The sequence below is a fragment of the Drosophila subobscura genome, chromosome A, assembly GCF_008121235.1.
Source record: "Drosophila subobscura isolate 14011-0131.10 chromosome A, UCBerk_Dsub_1.0, whole genome shotgun sequence".
In the NCBI taxonomy this organism is placed as follows: Eukaryota; Metazoa; Arthropoda; class Insecta; order Diptera; family Drosophilidae; genus Drosophila; species Drosophila subobscura.
In genome coordinates this window covers 16,860,821-16,887,697 of record NC_048530.1, presented here as the reverse complement: position 1 = coordinate 16,887,697, position 26,877 = coordinate 16,860,821, and the positions used below count along the sequence as shown (strand labels likewise).

The following is a 26,877-nucleotide window of genomic DNA, read 5'->3' as shown; positions in this document are numbered from 1 at the left end:
CTTGCTTCGCTTTTGTTTCGCTTTTGCTGAGTGTAATTATTTTTACTAATTTAAAAGTAAGTTTTCTGCCTTTTGCTTTCCTTTGTTGTTGCTGTTGTTGTTGCTCTTCCATTGTTGTTTGCTTCTGTTTGTTGTTCTTAGCAGTTTTGTTGTTGTTTAGCTGTTGGTTCATATTTGGTTGCTGTTTCTACTACACATTCAATCGCCATTTCATTTCATTTCTCTGCTCTCTGCTCTTTCCTCACTCCGCTCTCTCTCTCCCTCTCTCTCTCTCTCGTTTATTACTTGGCTACAGTCCGCAGAAGAAGAAGAACTCATCTTCTGCGCACCGCACCTGCGTCTAGAACTTCCCTCCATCCCATCCCCATCAGTGCGCCGCCATCGTCGACCAGCGTCTTACTTCTGGACCATCTTGACCAGAAGATCGGTGGAGTATGACTTGGGGCGCTCAATGGGCAGACCCAGGGCGCGATCCCAGACGAGGGAGGCGAGCACGCCGAGGGCACGGGAGACGCCAAACAGAACGGTGTAGTAATTCATCTCCTTCATGCCGTAGTACTGCAGCAGGACGCCGGAGTGGGCGTCTACATTGGGCCAGGGGTTCTTCACCTTGCCGGTCTCGGTGAGGATTGGGGGCACCACCTTGTAGATCTTCGACACCAGCTGGAACAGCTCATCCTCGGGCAAATGCTTCAGCGCAAACTCGCGCTGGCAGGTGTAGCGGGGATCGGTCTTGCGGAGCACGGCGTGTCCATAGCCGGGCACAACCTGCACAATCGGAACCAAAATCGGATCAGTAGATGTAATTCCCATGCAAATAGAGCGTATTTATACCTGTCCAGACTTGAGGGTCTTCCAGATGTAGTCCTTCAGCTGGTCCTCCGATGGATTGTTGCCAGCCTCCTTCTGGAGCTTGCGCAGCCAGACGAGCACCTCCTGGTTGGCCAGGCCGTGCAGTGGGCCGGCGAGACCGTTCATGCCAGCGGCGAACGACAGATAGGGATCGCTCAGGGCGGAGCCGACCAAATGCACGGTATGGGCAGAGACATTGCCACCCTCGTGGTCACTGTGGATGGTCAGATAGAGGCGCATCAGCTCGGTGAACTGGGCGTTGTCGTAGCCGAGCATCTTCACGAAGTTGGCGGACCAATCGAGGCTCGAGTCAATGGAGCGGGAGCCCTTGCCGCCGCGGTACGTGTTGCAGTAGATGGTGGCGGCCACCACGGGCAGCTTGGCGATCAGATCCATGCTGTCCTCATAGACGTACTCCCAGTACTTGCTCTTGTGCACACCCTCGGAGTAGGCCTTGGCGAACTTGCTGTCGTGGTTGAGGGCCGTAACGGCGGCGGCCAGCTGCGACATCGGGTGCAGGCTGGTGGGCATGTTGTTCAGCATTGTGACCACATGCTGGGGCAGGGCAGCGCGCTCGGCCCACTCGCGGGAGAGCTGCTGCACCTGGGACTGGGTGGGCACCTCGCCGGTCAACAGCAGCCAGAACAGGCCCTCGGGCAGGGGCTCAGTGCCACCGGGGGCGGCGGGCAGCACCTTCTGGCACTCGGGGATGGAGAGGCCGCGGAAGCGGATGCCCTCATCAGCGTCCAGCACAGAGGTCTCCGTGACCAGGGCCTTGATGCCGCGCATACCGCCGTACATCATATCAATGGTGGTCTCTCCCAGCTTGGTGGCGCCATGCTGCTTGCGGAAGTTCTTCACGCGCTCCTGCTCCTCGGGCACCTTGGCGGTCAGTACGTCGCGCAGGCTGCGTCCATCGGCCGAGATCAGGCGCACATATGATCCAACATTGGGAAGTTTCTGAAATAACAACAACAAAAACAATAAATAATGATTATTTATCGAAGAGTTATCGACTGCTATCGATCAAATGTGGAATGAAAATGGTCAAATGAAAGTTTCCGCTCGAAAACGATTTCACATTCATTCAATGGGAGCTTTATGAAGGAACCTCTGATCACACACCCCCCAAAAGCAAAGCAAAGCAAACTAAACCAATCGATTGCAATCAGCTGCAGTCGCTGTTGTAATCGCTTTCGCCACTTGTCATTGAGCCGCACTTCAAAGCCATCGTTGTCGTCTGAGCAGGCACACATCCAGACACGAATTGTGTTGATAACGCTGCACAGATCGCTAATCTCAATAGATGCTTCCAATGACTCACACGCGCCGCCATAGAGATGCGTCAATGAACTACTACAGCTGCCGTAGGGCTGCCGCTCACATGACTGCTGGCAACGCTTCCCCCTGCTCCACGGCAGACTGTACCTTGGAGCCGCACGCACAGCCAAGGTCAATCCTCCGCTCCCTCTCTCGTTGGTTCACTGAACGGTAGACACAGACAGCTGTTGCCCATTGGGGATTGGTTCGTCACGTGCCTGCAGATCTCAATTGCTTCCATGCTCTGCACAGCAAAGAGCACAGGTGCTCTGCGTGTGCTTAATGGAATGATCTTTGCCACGCTTTCGAAACGCAAGTACAACTCGTAATACAAATGCAAAGCGACATGGCAACGACATGGCAATCCGAATGCGAATCGAATGCGATTCCAATTCCGAGTTGATTTCGCGCTCCCCGGCACAAAGTGCGATGCCAGTTGATTGACAGTCGGCTGTCTGGGGGCTCTGGGGCTCTCAGCTGCCGCTGCCGCCGCCGCTGCTGCTGCTGCTTCTGCTCTCTGTGGTGGGCACTGCTGCGGCTGGTGGGTCAACAAATTCAATTAACCAACTGAACTTGTAGCGCCGCCTGTTGTCCGTCGGCGGTGTCCAGCTCAGCTCGTTGCTTGCAAATTGAATTGCATGATTTTGGAGCCCCCGCTCTCTGGCTTCTGGTGCCGCACATTGATTTGTGCGCCGGCCGCCAACCGACCAACCGCAAACCGGTTAGTTTTGTGTAGTTTTTCTGGTTTCTCGATGCCAAAAATTCATTGATAAAAAATTCACACGCATGCATCACACGGAGCCGTGTCTCAATTATCGATAATGGGCGGGTGTCAAACATAAACGCAACACGATCGATGAGGCGTTGAACAAGCAAAGAAAAATAAAAGACGAACGGGGCTGGGGCTGGGGCTGCTGCTGGGTGGAAATTTGAAACCTTAGCAAAACACTCGCCGCCTTGTTGCAAGCAAACCGCAAGCAAATCAAGTGGCAAATCAACACCCAGCCATGGGCAGGTGGAAATTTCTAATTGAGTTGTCAGTCAAGCGGCAGAGCAGATCGTGTTGTGTGGTTTTTCCTTTTGCTTATGAGAGAAACCATCTCGAGGATGCTCCTTTGCAGCAGGGCAACGCCTTCGCTTCGATTCCAAACCTAAGGAATGCTTCAAGCGCGCTCATTATCTGCGATTAGTGAAGAGGTGGGGCGCTGCCTGCCCGTCGGTTCGTTCATCTCTTGATAAGAGAGCGACAACGACAAATATATGTAAATATCAAGTATGTATGTATGTATGTACTTTTGTGTGTGTGTAGATTTGAAGGTCTCACGCGCGCGTGAAATTATCGCTCGCAGCAAACACACACACAGCCTGAGGCTCGCTTTAGTTTTAAGCGGGAGCGTGTGCATAGTACTGTACTTATATGTCATCAAGGAAGTGTCATCTAGCTGATCAGAGTCGCGTGTTGCTTGCCCCAGAGACCAGCAGACTTCCTTTCTTCATCGAACGATTAGTCAAGCGAGCGATTACATAATCAATCGACGTCTGGCAAATAGCAATACAAATTACGTGACAAGTGGACAGGGCTCTCTCCGCCATTCTAACGGGAAACCACAACGCAGAGTTGGGAAGCGCACGAGGTGATCCAGCCAGCAGCCTCTCTCTCTCTCTCTCTCGCTCTCGCTCTCTGACTCTCTTTTGAGCTCTCATTGGTGGCCTTGGGCTTTCGCCTTGCTGCTTTGCGTGACGCTTTCAATTTGGTTTAATGATTTCTAACTATTATTTCTGCTAATATTACAGAGCGTTTTACAATTGCTTAATAATTGCATCCCCTGACTGACAGGCTGACGAGGCTGCTAGCTGCTGGCTGCTGGCTGCTGCTTCGTTCCTCCATTCAAGCGATCTTTAATCGTCTTAATTAGGTTTTCTGTTAGCTATTACTACTCGTACTTTTGCTATTTCCATTTTCAGTTTCAGTTTTTGTTTTGTGTCTCACAGCAGACGCCAAAAGTAAATACACATCACATTGACACTGCCACTGACGTAATCCCCCGGCCATAATTTCAAGTCCGATTCCACTTTGTGAAAGCTGTGAGATCTGTCGGATACTTTTCTGATGTTCTGTTGTGTTCTGCTGTTGCCGGGCAGCCCCAGCCGCAGACGCTTTACAAGGGGAAACACTGGCATCATTCGGAGATACGCCTTGGTTAGAGAAGTGACTTTCCTTTCAGTGGGCTGGCGGGCAACGGGGCTTTTTTATTATTAGTCACTTGATGTTGTTTAAGCCAATAATCGTTTGTCATCCTCAACTGTCATTCAATCAGAATTGAGATAAACTTGTATCCTAAACTGGTCACCCATTGGATTTAAGCGCTGTGCGTCATGCAGCAGCGCCCCTCAGCCGATTACTTTTAGACCTCAAATGCGCTAGAGACTGATAGTTGACTTCTGTTATCACTCGATTAAACATTTAAGCAGATATAAAGATATAAAGTTCCCGTCATTTACGTAAGGCAAATGGCAAATTCATTAAATTTGTCCACAAAGATGCTCCACAATAGATTAAGGACTGAGTTGGTTACTTCGTCATGTGAAGTTGCCTCCAATCATCATCGATCACTGTCCATCAAGGGGGCTTCGTTTTCTTTTTTTCTTATCTTTTTGCGGAAATTCTTGCATTCCGATTTCTTCATTAGCAAAAGCCACTAAAATGGCGCATTGCGAACTATTATTTGCTTGTTTTATCACTAAAAACTGATTGAATTAACACCTTCTGGTGGGGTATTCTTGGGGCATGCTGATGTTTTGGGGCCTGTGGGGCTTTGGCGCTATCAGCTCTAACCAGCTGTCCAGCCCCACCCCACGTCTCCCTCTCACTCCCTCTCCTGTGCGTCGATCATGTGCCTAGCGCGCACAAATTTGTCACGCTTATCAGTCGCACTAGCTGGATGAGGGGTTGGGAAGTGGGTGCTATGGCAATGCGGTTAATGCAAAAGAACAACTCAAACAGAGAGAGAGAGAGAGACGAAGAGGAGCGTGTGGGTACGACTACGATTATGTATCACATGATCAAGATCTTGACAACACAATCTCTCATCGATGGTTTCCACCCTACCAATTCGTTACCTTTGAGGAAAAACCAAGAATATACCCTTCCAGATCCATCGATTTCACCGACAACTGCTGCTACCATTTAATATACTTATAATTATCTGATTTTGATCATTTTTGGACTAATTTTAAAGTTTGGCAGAAAAATAATCTATTTTTTGATGGCCAAGGTCTGGGCCTCCATGGGAAGTCTCTCTGAAACTTTCCATGACGCCCCTAAATACCGTTATCTATACTGTTAAGAACTTGTGCATAACTAAACTGATAGGGGGGGAATGTAATTCGGGGATGGGTGAGGAATGGGTGGCCAAATGACTGGCGTATTACCGGAATGGTGTGGCCTATAGTAGGGCCACTTGAGCTTTGCACACACACACACACACGCACACACAGCACCTAATCCATTAAGTACCGCTATAAAACTAAAATTATATGTACAAATCTAATCAGATGTGGAGAGAGAGAGAGAGAAAGAGTGAGACAGACCGGGCGATCATATATAATATTTAGCATTTGGCTGCTTCTTATGTAATCGCTTAATCAGCTGTTTAGCTCTAGACTCTAGACACAAAGCCACCCACTCTCTTTCTTTTTCTCTTTCTTTCGAGTCTCTTTGTTTTGACGAGCGTACGAGTGTGTGTGTGCGCCCAAAGGGTCGTCTCTGGTCGAGGCATTACGTAAACATCGACTAAAACTCGCGTCACGTACAATATTTGTGACGTATTAGCAGACGGGCGATAAAAGATTTCGCGTGTTCGCCATTTCAACAGTGAAATGCTTGTTTGGCAGTGGTGCGGGGGAAGGGTAGTGCGGCTACGCCAAAGCTGAAACAAAAAACCCGATGTATTTTTGTGCCTATCTATCGTCTTTTTTGGCCATGATAGGGCGATGCTTGCTGTAAATGCTTATTATTCAATCCCACAAAAACCGTATTTAGCATAGCATTTACAGCAATTATTTATAGCAAAGAGAGAGCAAAAAGTAAAGCGTTCAAAATAAGGAGATTCGCCCCACAGTTCAGTTCCTCTGTGTGTGTATGTATGCATGTGTGTTGTGCTCCGCTTTTTGCTGATGAACGAACCGAACCCACGTCAGTGCGCGCGTTTTTTGGCACTCTGCCCGGGACCAGAACATGGGTTAAGCAGGGGAGAGAGATGAAAGGAGGCGACGAAAGAGAAGTAAGAATCTGACAGGCAGTAGAAAAAGAAGAGCGCGCAGGCAGGCATTGGGAGGCATAGCTCCATCTCAAGTCCTCAGGCAATCCTACCGCGAAGGCAGATGACAGATGGATTACGAGCAATGAGAGAGATAGAGAGATTTTGAAACACCCCCAAAGAGCGGCAGAGAGAGAGACGAGAATGACACACAAAAGGAGGCTCGTCCTGGAAGGCTCGTTTTCGTTTCTCTTTTCCATGTGCGTGACTTTTTTTTATTGATTTTCCAATTATCAATTTTCTGTTCTACTTTTTGTTGCTGCTGCCAGCCATTGCATAATCCACGCTGCCGCCCCAAACCGCACACACAAACACACGGCTCCCATGCAAATACTTGGGTGCATTGCCAGTGGGCGGCGAATGGGTGGGACTGGCATCCCATCCTCTTCTTTAAGGTCATTCGGCGGACAATGCTTCTTGGCTCTCTGGTTTTCAGTGGAGCATTTTTTGTTGTTTTTTTGGCAACAACAACACGTGACACTCTTTGGAAACAAAGCGACGCTACGAGACATTAGAGAGCCAGTCAGAATGAGAGAGCGAGAGAGGAATAAAAGAGCGCCCAAAGAGAGCTGCTACCTGCGACTTGTGGCTGCCTTGCTGCCAGTCGTCCGCCAAGGCATATTTGTTTAAGGTGAGACATTCCCAGGAAACACTCACTGTTTTTTTTTTTGCTGTGAGGGCAAAGCAACCCATGGGAAGCGGTTACATGAAAACAAAAGTCCCTTTGGATGGGCCTCACCTCCTACCGCCCCACCTTATATGAATTCACCTTTCTTTTTGCCTTTGTTGTACCCTCAAGAACGTGAGAGCGTGCATTTGAGAGAGAGAGAGAGAGAGAGAGAGAGAGAGAGAGAGAGAGAGTACGGGACTGGTCTGGGGAGAGCATTGCCAACGCTGTAACATTACAAGAACAAGGCCGCATGGTGCTTTGGGCCAAGTCTGGTTTCCGAAAGCCACGCTTATGGAAATTTCCCAAAAAATAAGAAGAAATACAAAAGGCAACGGGGATGCGCGGCCGAGTTCGTTAAACTCGAAAAAAGCAAAGACTGTTTTATTTATATAAAACAAGAAATACGCATTTGCCAAAATAGCCCCAAAGCGAATCTTTTCGCTAGTACCCCACCCCGCCCACCTTTTCTGAGATTATGTAATGTGTTATATATGGCGAAACACTCGACAGGATGGCCTGGCCAGCGTGGAATGCCACACACTACACACTTATCAGGGCACAATAAAATAAAAGTTTCTTAATCGCAAGCACATGGCGGAATCTTTTTTTTCGTGACGTGTAGGGTATGCGATGGGCACTGCTTGTGTGTGCGTGGGAGCAAAATAAAGTCAGCGAGAGGGGGGGAAGAGGATAACAGAGAAACTGAATGAACCGCTTTATTGCGGGGGTGGGATGAGTAAGCGGAACTGGAAAGTGAAACTGGAACAGGAACCAGGAACGGTACTACTCACCTGTGCATCGGCCAATTTACGTGCGGAAATGCGATAGAGCGACATGATCAACGGTTATGTATGAAGAATGCTGTTGCTCTTTAGAGAGAGAAAGACAGAGAGAGAGGGGAGAAAAACACGTTCGCCTTTAGAAAAGATAGCAAATTTTCCACTAACACACACAAACACTGAAAAAAATTGCTTTCCCCCAGTGAAGAATATAGCTTTTGGAAATGTTATTTTTTTTCTTTTTACTTTTGGTGCTTCTCTCCCTTCAGCTGCGCGGCAACTGAATGGCCCGCCAACCAAATGTCGCTTTTTTCGCGTCTGCTCCGGTCTGGTCTAGGTTGGCAGCACCAGCCGCGTGCGCGCACACACACCCACCCCACAGGTAAGATGTGGCGCGAACATTTGACTCACCTGCCGCTCGTCAGGCCCTCCGGCCAGTGACTCTTGTGGCTGCGCCACAGCCTGGATCTTGATTTTTTCGCGCATCAGTGGACCCTCCTCTTTCAGGGGGGCGCGCAAGATGTCGCGCAGCAAATTCCCAGAATCCCAGAATGACTTCTTGGCCGATGTGCGGCATTGCTGGCGTAGGCCGACGCCTGGTGCAGTCAAGCACCGAAAAACGTACATTTTACTCGTTTATTTTACCAATTGGCGGTGGCGCGACAAAATATATATTTGGTGAATTGCTTACACGCTCGAGAAAATACTGATAAATGACGGAAAACTAAGTTAGAAACTAAATTTTATCCAATGCCTGCTAGTATTCGTAAAATGAGTTGGCAGCTTTGTCGACACAGCTGTGCATATCCCTGGAGATGAGGCTACGATATATCGATATGATCTGTCGGTCTGTATATGTAGTTTATTTTCCAGACAACTCTAGCTCTTCGCCAGGCAAATCCAAAACCTTAAATATTTTAGATCGAGCTTAAAGCTTGATTATTCTCAAAAACATCACAAAATTTAATATTTCCTCCAGCGATATTCGATAGCTGACCAAAATCACGTAATCGATAGGGAAATCGGTTGTGGGCCAGCCCTAGTGTTATGCAAAACGCGTCTTGACATTTTTGACGGCCGATTTCTTATTTTTTCAATACAAATTCTATAGCGTAAGTTATGGCAAATACATGCAATGACATTTAATCACCGCTTTGGCCCCACAGCAGCAGTCACCATGGCCACGGCCGTGCCACATGTGCCCCCTAAGCAGGACCTGCCTCCAGCCGGTGGCTACAAGAAGATTCCCTTTGCCCGTGTGCCTCCCAAGAGCTACTTCACAGGTGAGTGGGGGATCTTCATCCTCATCCCCGTCATCGTACTCTCCTCTCCTCCTCCGCAACTGTGTGCATTCGATAACCTTTGCTCCCGTGGCAGGCTTCACCATGATCGGCACTTATGTGGCCGTCACCACCGTCGGTCTGGGCATCTACTATCTGACGGCTAAAAAGGTGAAGCGCGACGAGATCGAGATGCGTTCGGCTCAGAATGTCATCTTCCCGATCCTGATTGCCGAGCGCGATCGTGAGTTCCTGCGCCAGCTGCGTCGCAACCGCGACGAGGAGGCCGAGCTGATGAAGAATGTGCCCGGCTGGGAGGTGGGCACCTGGTACGGCGAGCCCGTCTTCAAGACCCTGCCCGAGGACACCCTAGTGACGCCCATCTTCAAGGAGTTCTATGCCCATGCCGACTGGAAGTCGTACGCCAAGCGTGCCCACATCAAGCTCTGGTCGTAAGCCAAGGCCGAGTCGAAGCAGCGTACTGCTCCTTAGTTAATGCATAATGTGAAGCTTTTTTGTTTATAGAATTGCCTAAGCGCGCCCGCTCATTGCACTCAATTACAAGTCGCGAGATTGATTGAAATGTGGGAAAAAAAAGAAACGAAACGATTCTCCTGCATTTCTGGGTTCGGGTGTGGGTGGTGCGCGGTGGATTGCGCTTGTCCTAGGGTTACCAGATGGACAGTAGTTGGTCGCCACCGGCGCATCGGTGTTGCCGTTTGGTTAGGAAAACGCCTGCTCCAGTGTTGCGGGTCGATGATGCTGCGGGTAGTCCCCAATGTCCCCAACCCATCCGATCCGAGCCAAACGCGTTTACTTTGTTCTCTCTCTGTGTGGTTTGGCTTTATTCCAGGGTGTCGTCTAAGCATTAATTAGTTTCAATAGCTGAATAGAAGTACAGTTATAATAGAAAGTAATGTTTAATAAGGTAATTAATATTAAGCTATACATTTACGCGCGAGAACTGCCGCTCCCTCGCTCTCGCTCTTCCTCTCCCGCTATCTTTGTCTCTCTGGTCAAGGAATCGAACTATTTTGTTAGCTTACATTTTGATAAACAAAAAAGGGTGGCTTCTGTTTCTTAAAGTTATTCGTATTCCTACGTAAATGGGAGCGCCTCAAGCCTTTCCATAACTCTTTTACTTCTTTCTTCAACAATTAATTTTTGGGCATAAAATGTTTAAAATCAAAAAAAAATTAGATGTATTTCACTATACCTATTTTAATATATATGTAAATGTAACTCAAGATTTTTGGACTTCTCGCTCTGCTCGCTGTTGAATCACTCTCCTGCCCGCCACGAAAACGACATCAGAATATAACGAAAATTGTACACAGTTAAAAGCGATTTGATTGTCGCCGCCTGCTGGCGGGCGGGTGGGTGATGGAGCCATCCACTTGTCCGTTCCTCCATCCTTTCGCTTGCTAACTTCTACTACTGTTCCTTTTCTTTCTCTTGCTTGTATTTTTCTTTCGCCGCACATCCGCGACCTCATCCTCCCCCTCCCTCATTGTCATCGTCGTACTTCTTGCCTGCCTCCTGTTTGATAACAACGTAATGCATTGGTGAAACCATCAGTGGATCCACCTCGAACTGCAGCTGATCGTTATGATCGTTGTGGTTGCTCAGCTGCTGTCGAGGGTGCCGCTGCCGCTGCCGCCGCCTCCGAGGGTTCGTCGGCCGCCAATTGTCATCACGTTGCTGCCAGCTCTACTTCATGTCGCGCCGACGCTTGATGCTGCCATCGCACGTGGGTAAATGGCGCTGCAGGAAGCCCTCAAAGACGAACTTGCGGCCGCAACGATCGCACGTGAACTCGCGCTTCTCCTCCACCAGCTGCTTGTGCTGGCGCAGGGCCTCCGCATTCGAGTACTTGTTGCGGCAGCTGTCGCAGGCGTAGCGCCGCTTCACCTGTCCCACATCGAACACCACGGTGAAGTCCTCGTTGCAGAAGGAGCAGTTGAATTCCTTCACCACGACCTTCTTGCCGCCATGCTGGGCGGCCAGGGCGACGGCCTCGGCCTCCAGCTTGTCCTGATGCTTGTGCGACTCCATGTGCGCGTTGAACTTCTGCTGATCGATGAACTTGCGATAGCAGCGGGTGCAGCGGAACGGCTGCTCCCCGGTGTGGCGCATCATGTGCTCCTTGAGGTAGGCCACCGAGTTGAAGACCTTGCTGCAGACGGTACACTTGCGGTCCTCGGGCGAGATCTCGTTGCGCTGGCGCAGGCAGGCGCGCATATGCAGCTTCAGGGAGCCGGCGGCGCTGTAGCAGTTGCCACAGTTGGGGCAGTAGAAGGTCTTGTTGCGCACGTCTCCCTCCAGGCTGTGGTCAATGGTGCCCTCGAATACAATGGAGGCGACACCCTCCTCGTCCTCCTCCTCGATGCCCTCGTGCTCAATGCCCAGAGTCTCCTCGCCCTCGTGCTCCTCATCCTGCTCGATCTCCTCCTCCAGCTCCTCCTCATCTTCCTCACCCTCACCATCGCCCTCGCCCTCAATGTCGCCGTCGCCCTCTTCCTCGTGGTGGCCGCCGCGAATGCTGGGCACAATGCGTAGAATTGTGTGCGTGCCGTCGCCCTGCTCGATGGTCTCCACCTCCTCGACGGTGCTGTTCTCCACTAGCTGCTGCAGCGTCACCGCGTGCCCGTTCTCATCGATAATCACCTCCTGGCGATCGTCCATGGTGATCACCTCCGTCGTCTCGGCGTCGTCCTCCTCCGCGGTGGTCGTGTAGGAATATGTGTAGTGTGGCACGTCGCCACTTTCGCCATCCTCCGACTCCGTTTGTATGAGCACGGGCACTATTTCCTCCTTGATTACAGCGGGACTGCCGCTGGATATGCTCTGGTACTTGCGCTTCGAGGGCATTATGTTGTGCGGCGTCTGGGGCCCTTTTCGATTTGCTCTTTGGCGTGTGTGTCTCGCTGTGCGGCGTGCAGTGTGTGGCGTGGCGTCAGCGCCGCCTCTCCTCTCCTCTCTTCAACCACACCTCCCTCCTTCTCAACGACAGAGACACACGAGCGTTTTAATGCGCCTTTTAATGTAGTTTTAATGTAGTTTCTCAGCGAATTTCCTTGCCGGGTTTCTTTTGGCGCGTACTGCGATATGTAAAATTTTTTCTTACAATAGTCAACACTTATTTTTTTGCGAGATTGGGTAGTTTTTTCCTTCTTTCCGACTTTATCAATTGTGGCAACTTCGTACCCAAGATGGTGGACATGGCATGGTCTGGCCGAATGTGTGCTGGTATTTTTGTCGGGCATTTTTAGTGCGTTTTCAATTGTTCATCGATCTGGCCAGCGAGCACTGACAAATGGCAGCCCTGTTAACCAGTCGCCGTTCGGGCGGCTCAACAGCTACGTAGCGGCTACGTCAATTTGAGCGGCTTGATTCGAATTTAGAATAAATTTTGTATTTACTTGCTGGCGGCAATTTAACTATATAATTAAATAATGTGGCCTTATGATTGTTATGAATAAATCACTGAATATGTTTGATTTGAGGCATATTTAATAGCTTGAGCTGGAGATCTTTTAAACCAAACAGTGATGCCCCTTATTCCAGGGAACATCTGCGGGAGTCTTTGCAACACTGCTCTGACATCTATTATAAATAAATGCATGCAGTTTTGTGATTTTGCAGTTTGCATGGCATCGCACATCTCGTATAAACGTGCTATCCATTTGGGACATGCCTCTGCCCTGCCCTGCCCTGCCTCCTGCCCCCTGCTCCCCTGAGATACTCAGATGTCATGCCTTTTGGACTATTTTCGATGCTGCTTTTGTCACGTCGCCAAAACCGTTTTGTGGGTGGTGCTGCGGTGTGGTGGGTGGTGTGATGTGGGAAATGTTTTTATCGGCCATTAAAGAAATCCGCCAGCGCCTCATATCTATAAATAGTGTCGAATTGGCTGCACTTTAGATGCTGTTTGCATTTGTTTACCCCACAAGTTTTTTTTATTTTTTAGTGTGCAATTTTCTTCTGTTGTTTTTGTGTTTTTGTGTCATTCATTAACCAGGCGTCACTTCTTTGGACCCGCCAGATTACAACCTTGAACCAATTATTGACGATTGACGACGACTGATGAACGACATCCCATCCCCCATTCCCCTTCCCATTCCCATCGCCATCCAATTCCATCCCACAATGTAGAAACGTAGAAATAACTTCTGGGGTTGAGTCAGCCACACACGAATTTCCACACATATTGCAAGTTGGCGTGGAAATTTTTGTAGATCGGAAAAGCCACGAAAAGGTAATGACCTCGCCAATGGGATGGGTTACCTATGCACATAGGGAAGGGGGGATGGCTCTCTTGCTCACTTTCTCTCGCTCTTTAGCGTCATCACAAGCGCCGTTAGTTGGCAATCCAAATACTGAAAGTCCACTAGAGTTTTGCTGCCGTCAGAGGGGTGTAGGATCGAAAGTCAAGTTTATACTCGAGAGTGTGAACGTGTCCCATAATATCAAAGCTGTCAAATATCAATTTGTACCTAAATGAATGAATGGAAATGGCAAATCAAAGCGACAAATGCACATCTACAAAAATATATTTAAAATAAATGATTTAATTGGCGTCGACATATTGTATGCCCAAAAAGCTGAATGCGAATTTGATTTTCACAAAATGATTTTTTTTTATTATTTATTACAATTTAAATGTCGAAATGTTGCAGTTTCTATGTTTAGTTTTCTGGTTATAACATGCTAATCAATGCGGATTGCGGTAGGTTGATGAATATTCAACTCGTGTTACACTCGTGTAGTCGTATTGCACTTTTTGTTGTATATTATCTCAAATTTTTCGCGACGCATTGACGTCGCCTGCAAGCAATTTCACAATTCCTACGATCATTGTACACTTGATTGAGGGTGGTGGGAATTGGAGGAAGTAAACGGAACGGAATCATGTGTGTAATAGAGCCAAAACCAGGCACTTACATAAGCCCGTCGGCGTGACATCGAACCCCATGCCAGATGCACACCCCACCTTCCATGCAGCCATCCAAAGTTTCTGGAATCTTCTTCTTTAGTTTCGCTTAGAATTTCATATCCGAATGCAACCGACCACTTTTTGGAGCACGGTACGCGTACGTGCCAGACTCGAAGGAGAAGTCTTTCTATTTATCGAATGGAAAACACTTTCTTCCATTTGGGCATACGATCATCCAAGTTTTCAGAGGGGAAAAACCTTGTTGCTGGCAATCGGCATCGGCATGCACGTTTCTGCATTTTGAAGTCAGGGGACGTCACCTGTATACACCGTTTAACCCACTCTCCTCTGTACCGCTCTCTCTCTCTCTCTCTCTATTTACATTCCACCGGCACCTACGGGCTGCGACAGAAGCTCAATGTCCAATCACATACATATACATATACATATACATATGTATGTATGTATTTGCACATGCATTGTACGTTCATATGTACGTATGTACATATGTATGTATGTATGTATGCACATATCGTATGCTCTATTTCCGCAATGCAATTCTTATTGATCAAATTCCCGTTTCTCCGAATAGAACAGCTGTTGGGGTAGGGCCTAGCCGGCGCCGTTAGCAAGGGGGGAGACACGCAATCAAAATACACTCATGAGCGAGTGGAATTTTCCATTGCAGTTTTTTGTGCAAATGCTGTGTGCCGTCTTTAACCCCACAATGGCATCCTAAACATGCATCAGTTTGTAAAAGCTTGTTATCTAATAATACATTTCTTGAATTTGCACTTAAAGTTTTTTGGTATGATGCAAATACTGAATAGTTTTTTTTTCTATTATTTTCTTTTTTCCTTCTTTTATTTTTATTCAAATAAAATGGAAAATATTATGACTGCACAAAATTATGGTGTTACACAGTGCGGAATGTTTTAATTTATTGCAACAGTATACAAAAATACAAAAATTGGTGCAATTGGGAGTTGAGTTCTGTGATTTTCACTTTTGGCACACCCATAATTTGCAGTTACGTACCAGAACGACCCCATGGGCATGCATGGGTTTAATTGCAGTCTCTCCGCCGCTCGCTCGCTTGTCCCTCTCCCTTCCCCTACGACCATTAATGCTAATGGCATGCGAATGAATGAACAAAGCGGGGGATGCGAGGAAGAGAAAGAGCGCCAGTGTGACTGTCGACGTCTCTGACTGTCGGTCCCACTCACTGACTCACCTTCTGCTCGTCTGCTTGCTCACTCACTCACGTCACATTAAATTGCAGTCAGCCGACAGCGGCGGCGACATCGTCAGCGTTTGTTCTCATTGATTTAGCTTTGTTCTCGCAAATTTTGCTTGTTATGCTAATGTTGTTGCTGTTGTACTGCCAAATTGCCAACAGTAAGAAAGAATGAGAAGACAGATGAGTGTAGAAGAAAGGGAATTGTGGAGGGCGACGGAGACTGGTGGGAGAGTGAAATTATGCACTTGAAGAGCGGTGCTGAGCGAGAGAGAAACATGAGGATTGCAAGGTGTACTTATGCTGGGTGCGGAGCTCTACTTTCCTCTCTCCCGAGCTATCTATCTAATATGATTGCGTCTGGTGGTGCCAACCAAACGCCTCTTTGTTGAGGGAACATTGGGAATGCTTCACCCTTGCATTATTATGCATTTCGTATGCAGGTATAGCAGAGTGTAATATAGAGAGAGAGAGCGTAACTGAGTAAAGCGTGAAGATTTCATCGCATGTTAAGTTTACCATTTAATTTAATGTAGATTCAACTTAAAGTTATGTAGAGGACATGAAGAAAAAAAACAAAAAAAAAAAACAACAAGAAAAGAAAGCCAGCTTCGGTGGGGCCGAAGCGTTTGATACCCTTGCAGATCGATTTGCAGAGCTCTCTGCAAGGGTATTAAAAACTATCAAATAAATTAAGTGCAAGGTCTTCGAACCGAACCCCCGTCTTCCCTACGACTACGACGACTACGAGCGATTGACCACAACGGTGTCCACTGTGTCGGCGGGTGCGGTACCTGTGCTGCCATTACCGTTGGCACTCCCGTTGGTGCTCCCATTGCCATTCTGTACCGGTGGCGGCTCTATGGGGGGCAGACCCACAAGCTTCTCGCTCTCCCGCCAGAGCCAGTCGGCAGTATCCATGTTGCGTGCCCAGGGAAACAGGGGAAAGCGCATGCTGTCCGAATAGTAGCCGCCGGAGGAGCCCTCCAGTGACGGGTCGAGGGCCAAGCGCAACGTGGTCTGGGCCCCGGCCTTGGGGCTCTTAAAGAAGTACAGCGAGACAACCTGCAGGGCGCTCTTCAGCCAGGCGGGGCCGGCAAAGTGGCGGTTCAGCTCGGTGCGGACCACGCCCGGGTGGCAGCAGTTGACCGTGACCCCAGTGTCGTGCAGCAGGGCCGACAGCTTGCGGGTGAAGAGGATGTTGGCCAGCTTCGACTGGCTGTAGGCTCCAAAGAACTTGCTGTACTTGCGCTCGCTCATGATGTCCTCGCGATTGATGCGCCCAAAGAGGTAGGCTGCCGAGCTGACCACCACGATCCGGCTGGGCTTGGCCTGCTTGAGCCGGTCGAGCAGCAGGTTGGTAAGCAGAAAGTGGCCCAAGTGGTTTACGCCCAGCTGCTGCTCGTAGCCATCGGCGGTGAGCGATCGGGGACAGGCCATGATGCCGGCGTTGTTGATCAGCAGATCCAGGCGCGACTCCTCCGACTTGAAGCGGGCCACAAAGTTGCGAACGGACTCCAGGGAGCCGAGGTCCAGGCTGCGATTGAATAGCTGCTGGTTCTGGGTGCGGTCCATGATCTCGATGCGGGCTGCCTCACAGCGTCCCGGGTCGCGGCAGGCCATATACACCTTGGCCCCCCTTCGGGCCAGCTCCAACACCGTCTCCTTGCCGATGCCCGTGTTGCAGCCGGTGACGATCACCACCTTGCCATCGATGCGGTTCGCCTTGCGGTAGACGGGGCCCTGGATGCACTTGCGCAGCAGCCACATAACGAACAGTGCACAGAGCCCGATCAGCAGCAGGAGCACGCACCACGCCCAGAATCCTCGAAAGCAGAGCGTCTTCTCCACCGCCTCCGCGGTCGGATCGAAGCCGGCTGGCAGTGCTGTTGTCCCTGTTCCGCCAATGGCTGTGACAGCCTCCGTCATTGCTGGCTATGTATGCAAGTGTGTCGCTGTGCGTGTGTGTGTGCGTGGCTTCTAACTGCGTGCAGAGAGAGAGAGGAAAAGAGAGAGAAAAGAAAGTTCAATTTTTGTTTTGTGGGTAGGGAACAAGTAAGGGCATGGAAGTGGTTGTGGATCTCAAGTGGAGCATGTGTGGATCGTGTGTTTATATGTTTGTTGGTGAAAGAGCCAGTGGAATATGATCTGTAATTATGGATAACCTACAATAAAATAATTGTTTTAAGAAGAAGAAGACTATAAAACTGTTTTGGGTATATATTTTTTAGTAGCATCTAAACATCTGAAACTAAAGCACCTTAAGCTCCCCCTATAACGTATTTTATCGATTATTATATGCGAGCGGCAAGTTCTTTAATTTTATTTCCACTTTTTTATTGTTACACTCATGCCAACTGGCCAATTCAATGAATTACGCTTGAATGAAAGCATTTTGGGCACTGTTTTACCCACAATTATCATTTGTGGCGCTCAAATATTGATTGTCGGCCGGCAGAGCAGAACCCCATTCCACATTCCGAACCAACGAACCAACATTTCGACGCCACTTTCATTGACATATTCGACGCATTCTTGTGCGGGAAATTACCCAACTTTCTTTTGAGTGCCAACAGCTCGTCCACCTGCCGCTGATTTCGTGACTTACCGAATATTTCTTATCGCTGGCACTGGAGACAATGATGGGAACACAGATCCAACTGAGGCTTTTGGCCAACACGATTCTTGCTCAGGTGATCTCAGGTGGCAATTTCGCACATTTCCACTTTCGTTTGCTCGATCGATTAGGAAGTGGCTGACTCCGCTCTGAAGCGCCTCGAATCGCCTCTTCTGTTTATGTTTATGGATTGGTGGTGCCTCTTCTTGGCCGTTGCGTCCAAACGACTGGCCTGATCTTAACCAACTGAATGTAGGCTCCAATTGTAAGCTTACGGCTCTCCGTCTGAGCCGCTAACACGTCAAAAAATAACCTGAAAATAAGTGTTTTTTTGTTGTTTTGTTTCGAGGCGGTTTGCCTCGACACTGTCTGCTGTTATTAACATGCCTCTGCCTCTGCCACTTCTGCTGCTGCTGCTGCTTCGGCTGCATGTGCCGCAGCTGCGGCTTGGCCATAAATTCGAGTGTTTCTCTTCAACTTTCACTTTGTTCAATTTTTACTATACTCTTCTGCAGAAAGGTATTCCAATGTTTGAGCAACACAGAAATGGAAGCCCATAGATTGATGCAAATATTCTATTGATCAGCAGTCAGCAAATGTTTCCCACTTAAAAAAAACACAAATAACCGTAGCAACGATCCATTATTCATCCATAAATTCGTGAATTTATAATTCCAAATCATATCATTAGATAATCAGTACAGCTCGATTTGCAAGAGTATCAAATGCTTCGGCTTCCAGTTTGTTCTTTTCATTGCTGCTGCTTCTGCCTTTCTCTTGCATTCTGCCTTGCTCGCTGCTGTTGCTCACGTTTGTTTTGCTCACTCATTCGCGGAGCACTCTTTTTGTGGCTTCCTTCTTCGGCCTGCCTTGTCTGTTGTTCGCACACCACCACTCCCCTTTCTCATAATGAGGCCATTCCAATTCGCATCACGATGTTTCACGTCTCTCTCTCTCTCTCTCTCTTCCCGAAGAGAGCATCGGTCGCTTGGTCGAGTCACCTGATTTTCGTGCCGTGCGGCTCGGAGATCAAGACCCCATGGGTCGCGAGAGCACCTGCCGAGGATCACAGAGGTGCCTGGCCGCGCTCGCCCCGTTGGCTGACAAGGCCAAGACTATGAAAAATTCATTCGCACCAGCACCGGCTGGCTGGTTATGACTTGGACTTGGACTTGCACTTTGCTTTGAAGTCTCTTAACAAGCGCCGGCCGTGTTCGCACCTCCAACCCCGTAATTTGGGGGAAATCCGTCGAGCAACACGCACGAAAATCGATGGGGAAAAGCACAAACACAAACCAAAAATACGACAACAACGACAATAACATGGAAAAGCGGGTAATGACGAAAGAGCAGAGTTGAATGTCCTTGACTCGGGCCGAAAAGCAAGTCGCAGGGGTCACAGGATTTGAGGTCTTGCGGTGCCTTATTTAATTTTTTTTTCGGTGGCTGACGTGCGTTTTCACATGCCAAACATCAGCCAGGAAGAGAGGAAAACACAGTAAGAGACAGAGAGAGAGTGTAATTGAGAAAAAAGAAAGAATAAACCAGAGAGAGAGAGAGAGGCAGGATAAGGGTGCATTAATCAAAGGTGAGGCACTCCACAAAGAGGCACGAAACAAACTAAGAACTAAACCAAAGCGAATGACAAAAACCGAATAATCATCACAATAAAATAAGCTTACAAAATCGTAGGCCCTAACCTTATATTAACATATCGTCGGCACATACAGGGTCGGAGCGCAGGAGTCGGCCCAAAAAAACGGCTGGAGAGCGGCGGTAGGGCCGAGAGAGTGCGCAACTTTGGACTAGGTCAGGACAACGCGTCGTCAGACGCTTGTGTTTCCCCACTGTTAAATCGATGAGCAGTAGCAGCCACCTCACGGATACCCTGGTTCCTTTTATTTGAGACTCTTTTGTTTTTTTGGGAATTTTCCACTGCCGGGCCACGAGACGGGGCGACCCTTGCTGAAGGCTGTCAATGCAGAACCAGTTAGTTCTAGAACGTTTCGTTTTGTTTTCTTGCGCTTTCGTGGGATAAGCATTTAAGATGGTCTCAGACGGAAAGGTTTTCACACCGACACAGCACCGTATGTGCTTTCAAAAATCGATTAAATATCATTAGGAAATGTCCAACATGTTGTTACCCTTGGAGAGTGTAAACCAAACTGATCAGATGCTCAACTCTAAGCCCGCAAACCACACATCTGTCTGATTCGTACACTCTTATCACTCGCTCTAGTTTAGGGGTCGGCACGGCACGGCCCCTCATCTACGCGCATTGTGCATAGAAAAAGGCGCTGCGCTGCTGCTGCGCTGCGGCTTGCACGTGTCTTATAAGTAGTATTATAATGCAAATAATATAACATTTTAAATGATATAAAACTAATTTGATCTAGGAACTATAGTGATAAGGGTGCACGAATAATACTTGTGCTTAATGTCTCTGCACTTGATCACTTTCTGGCTGTCTTGTCGCTCAATTTTCCATCAGTTTTAGCTTGCACCACAGGAGGTGTCCTACACAGACTGCTTGGTAATTGCAACACTGTGTGGCAGCTACCATGTACTACTATGCATTTCAAGAGAAAATGAGTTAAACTTTAGTCTAACTTCTATTGAAATTTTGTATTTGATTTTCATATAGTTTATTTGAAAGGAATGCCCAACATTGAAACATTGTTTCGTGCATGCCACAACTTTGCGAACTAATTGCTGGAAGTTGCCACGATTCAGGATATTCTCTTTTGTCTCTTGTGGCTTTCAAGGAGCACAATTGCGAAAAAAGGTTGCAGGAAATTACCATAATTCGAGCATTTATTTTGCCGGCTTGCAGCTGGAGGAGGCGCATATGCGCATACCTCTGACATTACATTTGGATCCAGTCTGCCGTGGCGTGGCTTCCGCTTTGTGCACGATACGCGAACATCCTTTTATCCTCTTAGGGCAGTCGGCCTTAATCTCCTTTGGATGCTATTAGCTTCCCACCGCCACATGCACAGGCTACACCTGCGACGCGCGGGCTTAATTGTGTCAAAGAAATTGTGTAAGCTTTGCTCTTAGCTTGCTATCAAAGTGCCACCCGAATGTGCTCATGCCGCCTATGTACCCACGACGTCAATGCGGCCGAGTGGGCGTGGGCCACATAATTGGGACACATAATTGCGTTATATAAGCGCATGGGGATTTGGGATTAGATGGGACTGACCTTGATCTTCGAGCGAATAATCATCAGTGGATGCGCTGCCAAAAACAGCCCAAAACGACCCAAACACGAGAAGTAGAACCAAAAGTAAACAACTTGTCACAACACACGCGCGCAGGAGGCGACTGTACTCTGTACGCTGTGGCACATATCGCCGCTTTCTTATATTCAACTTGAATGTCTGACTGCAGCACAAAATAAAACATTCATTTTTTCCCTAGAGATAATCCAGAAACTGCGAAACTGACCAGCCGCAATGAGCTACATAAATCGATTGGAAAGAGAGGAATATTGAAAGAGAGGGCTTCCGATCCGTTGAATCCATTGAAAGAGAGCGGATTAAAAGGGAACAGAGATAATGAGAGAGAGAGAGAGAGAGAGAGAGCCGTGGAGTCGAAAGTGTGGGGACAGGTCATGTCAAAAAAAGGTGGAGCATTTTAAAGATTTTAGAAATAAAGAGGAGCAGCTCCCCTCTGTCTACGTCCCATAACAAACATCAACAAAAGTCTGAAAATAGAGGAAGGTCACTCAGGCGGCCGTGGCATTGCCTACCAAAAGAGGATCGGAGCTGGGAATTGTTCAACAACTGTTCAATTTAGCATCAACTTGAATGTGGCACGCGCGTGTCTCAACCAGAGTGAGCGATGTTTGAGTCGGTGCGGGCAGGGAGGGCGGAGGGTGGCAGTGAAAATGAAAACCTGTTGCCTTTCATAGCAGCATAAGAGAACACACAATAGCCCCTAGACCCCCCTTCCATGAAGTTTTCTGCTCCCGATGACCAATCAAGCTTCAACTGATTCGTAAATTAGCAAACAGAATAAAACAAAAAGCCAAAGACAAAGAGAAAGAGAACAACAGCAAGAGCACGAGCAAGATGAAATGAGCAACAACAGCAATAAGCAGAGAGGGTCCACGAGAGAGAGAGGCGCGCAAAGAACAAGAGCGGAACGGAATGGAACAGCCAGCGAAGGCACTAGAACAAAAGTTAGAAAGGGGAGAGGAATCTGAAAACCCAGCAAATTACTAGAGCAGGAAATCAAAAGTAGACTGGCATTTGGTGGTCAAACATTTTGATACCCCCATGATCGAACCCAGATCGTACAGTTCTTGGGGTGCTTGTCCAATATGAAGCTGCGTTTATTCCAATGAAAGTGTAGAGATAACCTGTTTTCGTTTATTTCCACATCCTTTATGGCTGCACCGAGTGCATACAGTGCCTTCCCTCTCTCTCTCTCTCTCTCTGCCAGAGGCGATAGCTTTCAGCCCATGCCAGATTCATACTGGTGCATTCCTGGAAGTCTCTTGAACGTGGTTTTGATTTCATGGCTCGTGTGTTCCTGGAAAGTAGTTTTGATTGGCTTTACCGTAATAGTCAAATGCATTATGTTGTATTTCCGGAAGTAACTGAGGTTTTGCTTTGCATCTATCAAATTTTGCTGTAGTTGGAATTGGAAGCCGTGGACTCTGCACACTGTTTTTGCACTGGCAGGCTCTAGTCAGATTAATTATGACGTTCCTGGAAGTGTTTCATAATTATGGTTTTGACTTCCACAGAAGTTTCATGCGCTCAACAGAGCTTTCAGCTGTAATTGGAATCGAAGAATCAGCCACATGGAGGCTGTATATCAAGCATGGAAAGAACTCCCGATCTATTTATGGTTTCTCCAGTGCCATAAAGTGTACAACTGCTGCTCGCCAATCAATCATTCAATTGACACGCAAAACAACAATTCCCATACCAAACGCTCGTAAATCAAGAAGAGGACACTTATGAATCTATAAACCAGTAACCCTACCATACACATGTACATGTACATGTACATGGATACGTATCTGGCTTATCTTCTTTATGGCCATGTGAACTTGAAAAACTGCAACAGAGTCAACGAACAAAACTGCCTCGAACTGGTTAAGGTGCTTCAGTTACAGCAAATCGAAGATAAGAACTAAACCAGATAGAACCATATCAAAATCGTTCGATCTACGCAACAGCTATAGAGTGACATCCTCGTATTGTCTCATGGTCATGGCTCGACCGTTTCCACTAATTTGCTGCGCTCGAATTTTAAAGGCAAATGGATCGTATATGCATAAAGAAATAAATAAATATATCGGATATGACACACAGACTCAGAGAGTCCAGTCCCCTTCTCAGTATTTCTGTTGACTTTTGTTTTGATTGAAATTGAACGCTAAACGTTTTTATCGTTGAATATCTATGAACAAATGTATCGTACTCGTACTCGTATTCGTATTTGTTTGCTTGTTCCAGTGCAAATGTACATACATACGCCCGGGCCTAATATTTATCAGAGCTACGAGTCGAGTGGCCAAGTCTATTCATCTGCCCCATGCGGGTGTGCGGGTGTGCGGATGTGAGGATGTGCGGGCGTGCCACATGCCGCATCTCATATTCCGCATGGTTTCGGGCCATATATTTCGTAGCGGTCTGTCCAAAGGTCAAGGTTACAACCCTCCCCCCATCATGACGCCCAGTTATCGGGTATACCCGACTAGTACAGGTGAAGCCCCCCTTTGCAAGTTCCATGAGGTGTTATTTCGCAGATGTTTCCCAAAAGTTTCCCAGGGTATCAAGTCTGCAAGCTGCCTAGGAAATGGTTGATTGATCTTTTAAAGGGAGAACTTTCTCTCATATGACGATCTGGCAGAGCCTGGCAGCCATCCACCCCTTTTCCGATAAGGTAGCAGGGGCTAAAGTTTGTTAATGGAATTATTACTGAAGAGAAGGTGCCCCAAGGGTGCAATATTTTCATGGGTGAGCATATGTTTCGCTATGGGCTTTCTAGGGTACACTTGCATATGCCCAGATTCAGTGTATTTTTTTGTGTAACTTTTTGTTGCATTTTAGTATTGATTTTTGTTGCAGTTTTATGTTGTGTGGCGCTCTGGCGGTTGTAGTCTACGGCTGTTGCTGCCTTTGCTTCCGCATGCCAAAGAGCAGGCAGGGCGGCAGGCGGCCTACCTATGGGATGGCGAAAATGTAGATTTACCTTTTGTACATATGTAGGTGTGTGCATTGGGAGAGCGTGAAGCAGCGTCTAATTTGCGGTGTCGAGTAGCTTCACCCACTGCCACTGCCACTGCCATTGCCACTCGACTGTCAACGCATTTTATGCGCACTTGGCTGTGCCACAGGCCGTTATGTGGTACGTACTAGAACGTGGCCCCCCCTCTGTGGCCGCCTCTGCTGGCACTGCAGCTGACATCTTAATATAATTAAATAGTTTCCATTTTGGTTGATTTTATTTTATATTTTATTTTTGGTTTTCTATCGATCTCTCACTCTCTCTCTCGTGTATACATATAAAGATTTCTCTCTTTCTATCGTTTTGTGTATGTTTTTGTGTTTTTGCTTTTGTTTTACAAATATTATAACCTAAGACAAAAAAAAAATGATACTAGCATTAAATTTAAATGTATGTATGTTAATTGTTTTTGTTTTTGTTTAAGTACATTTAGGTATATGTATATATAGATATTGTATATGGTATTCACAATTTGGATATAAATGATTTCTCAAGTCTGTTTTTAGCGATCTGCAAGTGCATCCCAAAACTGCATCACAAAAATATCTACACTTACAAATGGTCGAAGTACACTTAGAATTCGAAGGTTCTTAAATAACATTAGATATAAAATAAATTGAAAATATTCATTTGTCAGTTTTAACCAAGAAATTTTATCATAATTTTTGATACAATTTCCAGTTGTTGTTTTAGTTTAGTCGTTTGTGTGTGTTTGTATTTACATATATTGTCAATATTTGCGCTTGCAGATTATGTAATCTGTTGTGTATGTATACATATGTACATCCAAATAACAACATTTAACGGTAAAATAGTAGATATAATTTCTTTATCGAACATCTGTTGTACTGTCATTTTTTGTTGTGTGTCTATGTGGTTTTTTGTCATACTGTTATACTGTTATACAATGCAATTTGGCAGTTGCAAATTTATTTTGTGTAAATTTCAGTTGTATCAACGCAACGCCGCAATGCGTGGGAGGGGGGAGGGTCTTTTTTGGGATGCTTGGGATCTAAATATTACCACTACTTGGAAGCCTTGCCCCAGACACATACATACATATAAACACGTACAAACATTCATATAATAATATTTAAATTACATTTACAGTTATAGTTTTCATTTGTACACCGAATACAAAAAAAAAAGTGATTAACATTTATTTATTTCAGCAAAACAACCGCCGCCAACCATCGCCAACTCACTCACTCGCATCGGTCTCCCGCCGATCCACTCTCCTCCACTCATACTTTTTTCTCTTTCTCTTTGTGTTACCTTCGCTGCATTCGCTTGCTGCTGCACTGCCGCTGTCTGCAGTACCTTCCCTTAATCTGGCGAGGAGGTGGAGCGGAGAACACGCATCTTTAGCCGACTGGCGCTGCCGATGCTGCTGCGACGACGGTTACGTCGACGGTAGGGACTGCCGCCGCCTGTTAGCTGTTCGACAGAGCTGCTGGTTGCTTCTCTGTCCAGCTCCAAAGCCAGCTGCGGCGGCACAACGTTGGCGTGGGAGAAGAATTTATAGTAGCGCCTGAAGCGTCGTCCCAATCGACTGATCATTCCTCCCCCTCGCACAGGTACTGCTTCTCCTTTTCCTTCTCCTTCTTTGTCCTCTGCTGCTGCGGCTTCTATTTCATCCCAGTCGTGGTTGTTGCTGTTGTTCTTGCTGTGGCTGGGGCGACGTACAGCTCTACCGCTGGCATTGTAGTTGTTGTTGCTGTTGTTGTTGTTGTTGATATTGCTGTTCTGCTGCTGCTGCTGATGGGCCCGCTCTCAAGAGCGCTTGCCGTTGTCCTTGCGGAAAGATTTGCGCAACTTGTCAACAAGTCGCAAGTGGAATTTGGTATAATCGTTGCTGGCGGTCGCTGACGCATTCACATCGCTACCATTACCGTTACTCTGCTGGCGGCTCTGCTGATTCTGATTCTGACTTTGAGCTGTCGCCGCTGCCTGGCGCTCCAGGGCCGAGGCCGTTTGCGTACGGCTGAGGGGGCTGGACCGCGTTGGCGACATAATAAGCATCATGGATCCATTCGAGCTCCGCGATGCGTTGCGCGGGAAGGCACGCGAACTCTGCGTTCGCGGCATTTGCATGCGGTGTCCACCGCTGCCGCCACCACCACCCAGCTGCCCGTGTGAGGGGGAGGTGGCGAAACTCTCGGACTTGCATTCGGACACCTTGCGGCGTCGCTGCTGCTGCTGCTGGTTACCGGTGGTCGCTGTCGGTGTGCCCAAGGCACTGCCGACGGCCGTGGTCCCGTTACTGCTCGCATTGGAACACTCGGAGGTCTTGCGGGAGCGCGTGTCCTTGTATATATCATAATTGTTCTTCATAACCGGCATCATGAACGCCATTGTTGCTGCACTTTCTTCTCACTTTCGATCACGCACGCTCAAAAAATAATAAAAACCGTAAACGAATCGCTTTAGTTGTGTCTTTTGTGTGGACCGTTTTATTTGTTTTGCCACCCACGCTTTGTTTGCAGTTCGAATGCAACGGTTCCAACGGGAAAGCGAATATCGAATGCAGAGAATGGAGAATGTAGAATTTATAGGTGACGTTTCGCGCGTTTACCGCTTGCCTGTTGTTTTCGGTTTGAAGCCGTTAGCTTCCCGCC

At 47.6% G+C, this 26,877-nt stretch overlaps 5 protein-coding genes across 6 annotated transcripts; 1 reads left to right on the top strand and 4 right to left on the bottom strand.

Moving 5' to 3' along the window:
- Positions 1-100: 100 nt before the first annotated feature.
- Positions 101-8,315, bottom strand: LOC117903858 (probable citrate synthase, mitochondrial). The gene is made up of 4 exons (XM_034816341.1): positions 8,187-8,315; positions 7,953-8,030; positions 835-1,812; positions 101-768 (listed from the first exon to the last, which is right to left on the bottom strand). Exons 2-4 carry the CDS (start codon positions 7,995-7,997, stop codon positions 397-399), a joined length of 1,395 nt encoding a protein of 464 aa, XP_034672232.1. The 5' UTR covers positions 7,998-8,030; positions 8,187-8,315; the 3' UTR covers positions 101-396.
- A 599-nt stretch (positions 8,316-8,914) lies between these two features.
- LOC117903876 (NADH dehydrogenase [ubiquinone] 1 alpha subcomplex subunit 13) lies at positions 8,915-9,816 on the top strand. Of its 2 annotated transcripts, none has more exons than XM_034816366.1 (3): positions 8,915-9,052; positions 9,110-9,223; positions 9,318-9,816. In XM_034816366.1, exons 2-3 carry the CDS (start codon positions 9,118-9,120, stop codon positions 9,674-9,676), a joined length of 465 nt encoding a protein of 154 aa, XP_034672257.1. In that variant the 5' UTR covers positions 8,915-9,052; positions 9,110-9,117; the 3' UTR covers positions 9,677-9,816. The 2 variants fall into 2 exon arrangements, with proteins under 2 accessions (XP_034672257.1, XP_034672258.1); XM_034816367.1 differs by having other exon boundaries at positions 8,929-9,052; positions 9,107-9,223.
- A 300-nt stretch (positions 9,817-10,116) lies between these two features.
- On the bottom strand, positions 10,117-12,450 carry LOC117903862 (zinc finger protein 572). Its single transcript, XM_034816349.1, has one exon. The coding sequence runs from the start codon at positions 12,089-12,091 to the stop codon at positions 10,931-10,933; it is 1,161 nt and encodes a 386-aa protein (XP_034672240.1). The 5' UTR covers positions 12,092-12,450; the 3' UTR covers positions 10,117-10,930.
- A 3,458-nt stretch (positions 12,451-15,908) lies between these two features.
- Positions 15,909-21,364, bottom strand: LOC117903861 (retinol dehydrogenase 12). The gene is made up of 3 exons (XM_034816348.1): positions 21,216-21,364; positions 18,002-18,323; positions 15,909-17,377 (listed from the first exon to the last, which is right to left on the bottom strand). Exon 3 carries the CDS (start codon positions 17,320-17,322, stop codon positions 16,138-16,140), a length of 1,185 nt encoding a protein of 394 aa, XP_034672239.1. The 5' UTR covers positions 17,323-17,377; positions 18,002-18,323; positions 21,216-21,364; the 3' UTR covers positions 15,909-16,137.
- Positions 21,365-26,004: 4,640 nt separating this feature from the next.
- Positions 26,005-26,867, bottom strand: LOC117903874. Its single transcript, XM_034816363.1, has one exon. It carries the CDS (start codon positions 26,612-26,614, stop codon positions 26,033-26,035), a length of 582 nt encoding a protein of 193 aa, XP_034672254.1. The 5' UTR covers positions 26,615-26,867; the 3' UTR covers positions 26,005-26,032.
- Positions 26,868-26,877: the final 10 nt, after the last annotated feature.

Coding starts and splice junctions, on each gene's coding strand:
- LOC117903862 (XM_034816349.1), bottom strand. CDS start 12,091: ATGCCCTCGAAGCGCAAGTACCAGAGCATATCCAGCGGCAGTCCCGCT.
- LOC117903858 (XM_034816341.1), bottom strand. CDS start 7,997: ATGTCGCTCTATCGCATTTCCGCACGTAAATTGGCCGATGCACAG. Junction 1,813..7,952: donor GTAAATTGGCCGATGCACAG/GTGAGTAGTACC, acceptor TTGTTATTTCAG/AAACTTCCCAATGTTGGATC. Junction 769..834: donor AGACCCTCAAGTCTGGACAG/GTATAAATACGC, acceptor CCGATTGTGCAG/GTTGTGCCCGGCTATGGACA.
- LOC117903876 (XM_034816366.1), top strand. CDS start 9,118: ATGGCCACGGCCGTGCCACATGTGCCCCCTAAGCAGGACCTGCCTCCA. Junction 9,224..9,317: donor TCCCAAGAGCTACTTCACAG/GTGAGTGGGGGA, acceptor CTCCCGTGGCAG/GCTTCACCATGATCGGCACT.
- LOC117903874 (XM_034816363.1), bottom strand. CDS start 26,614: ATGGCGTTCATGATGCCGGTTATGAAGAACAATTATGATATATACAAG.
- LOC117903861 (XM_034816348.1), bottom strand. CDS start 17,322: ATGACGGAGGCTGTCACAGCCATTGGCGGAACAGGGACAACAGCACTG.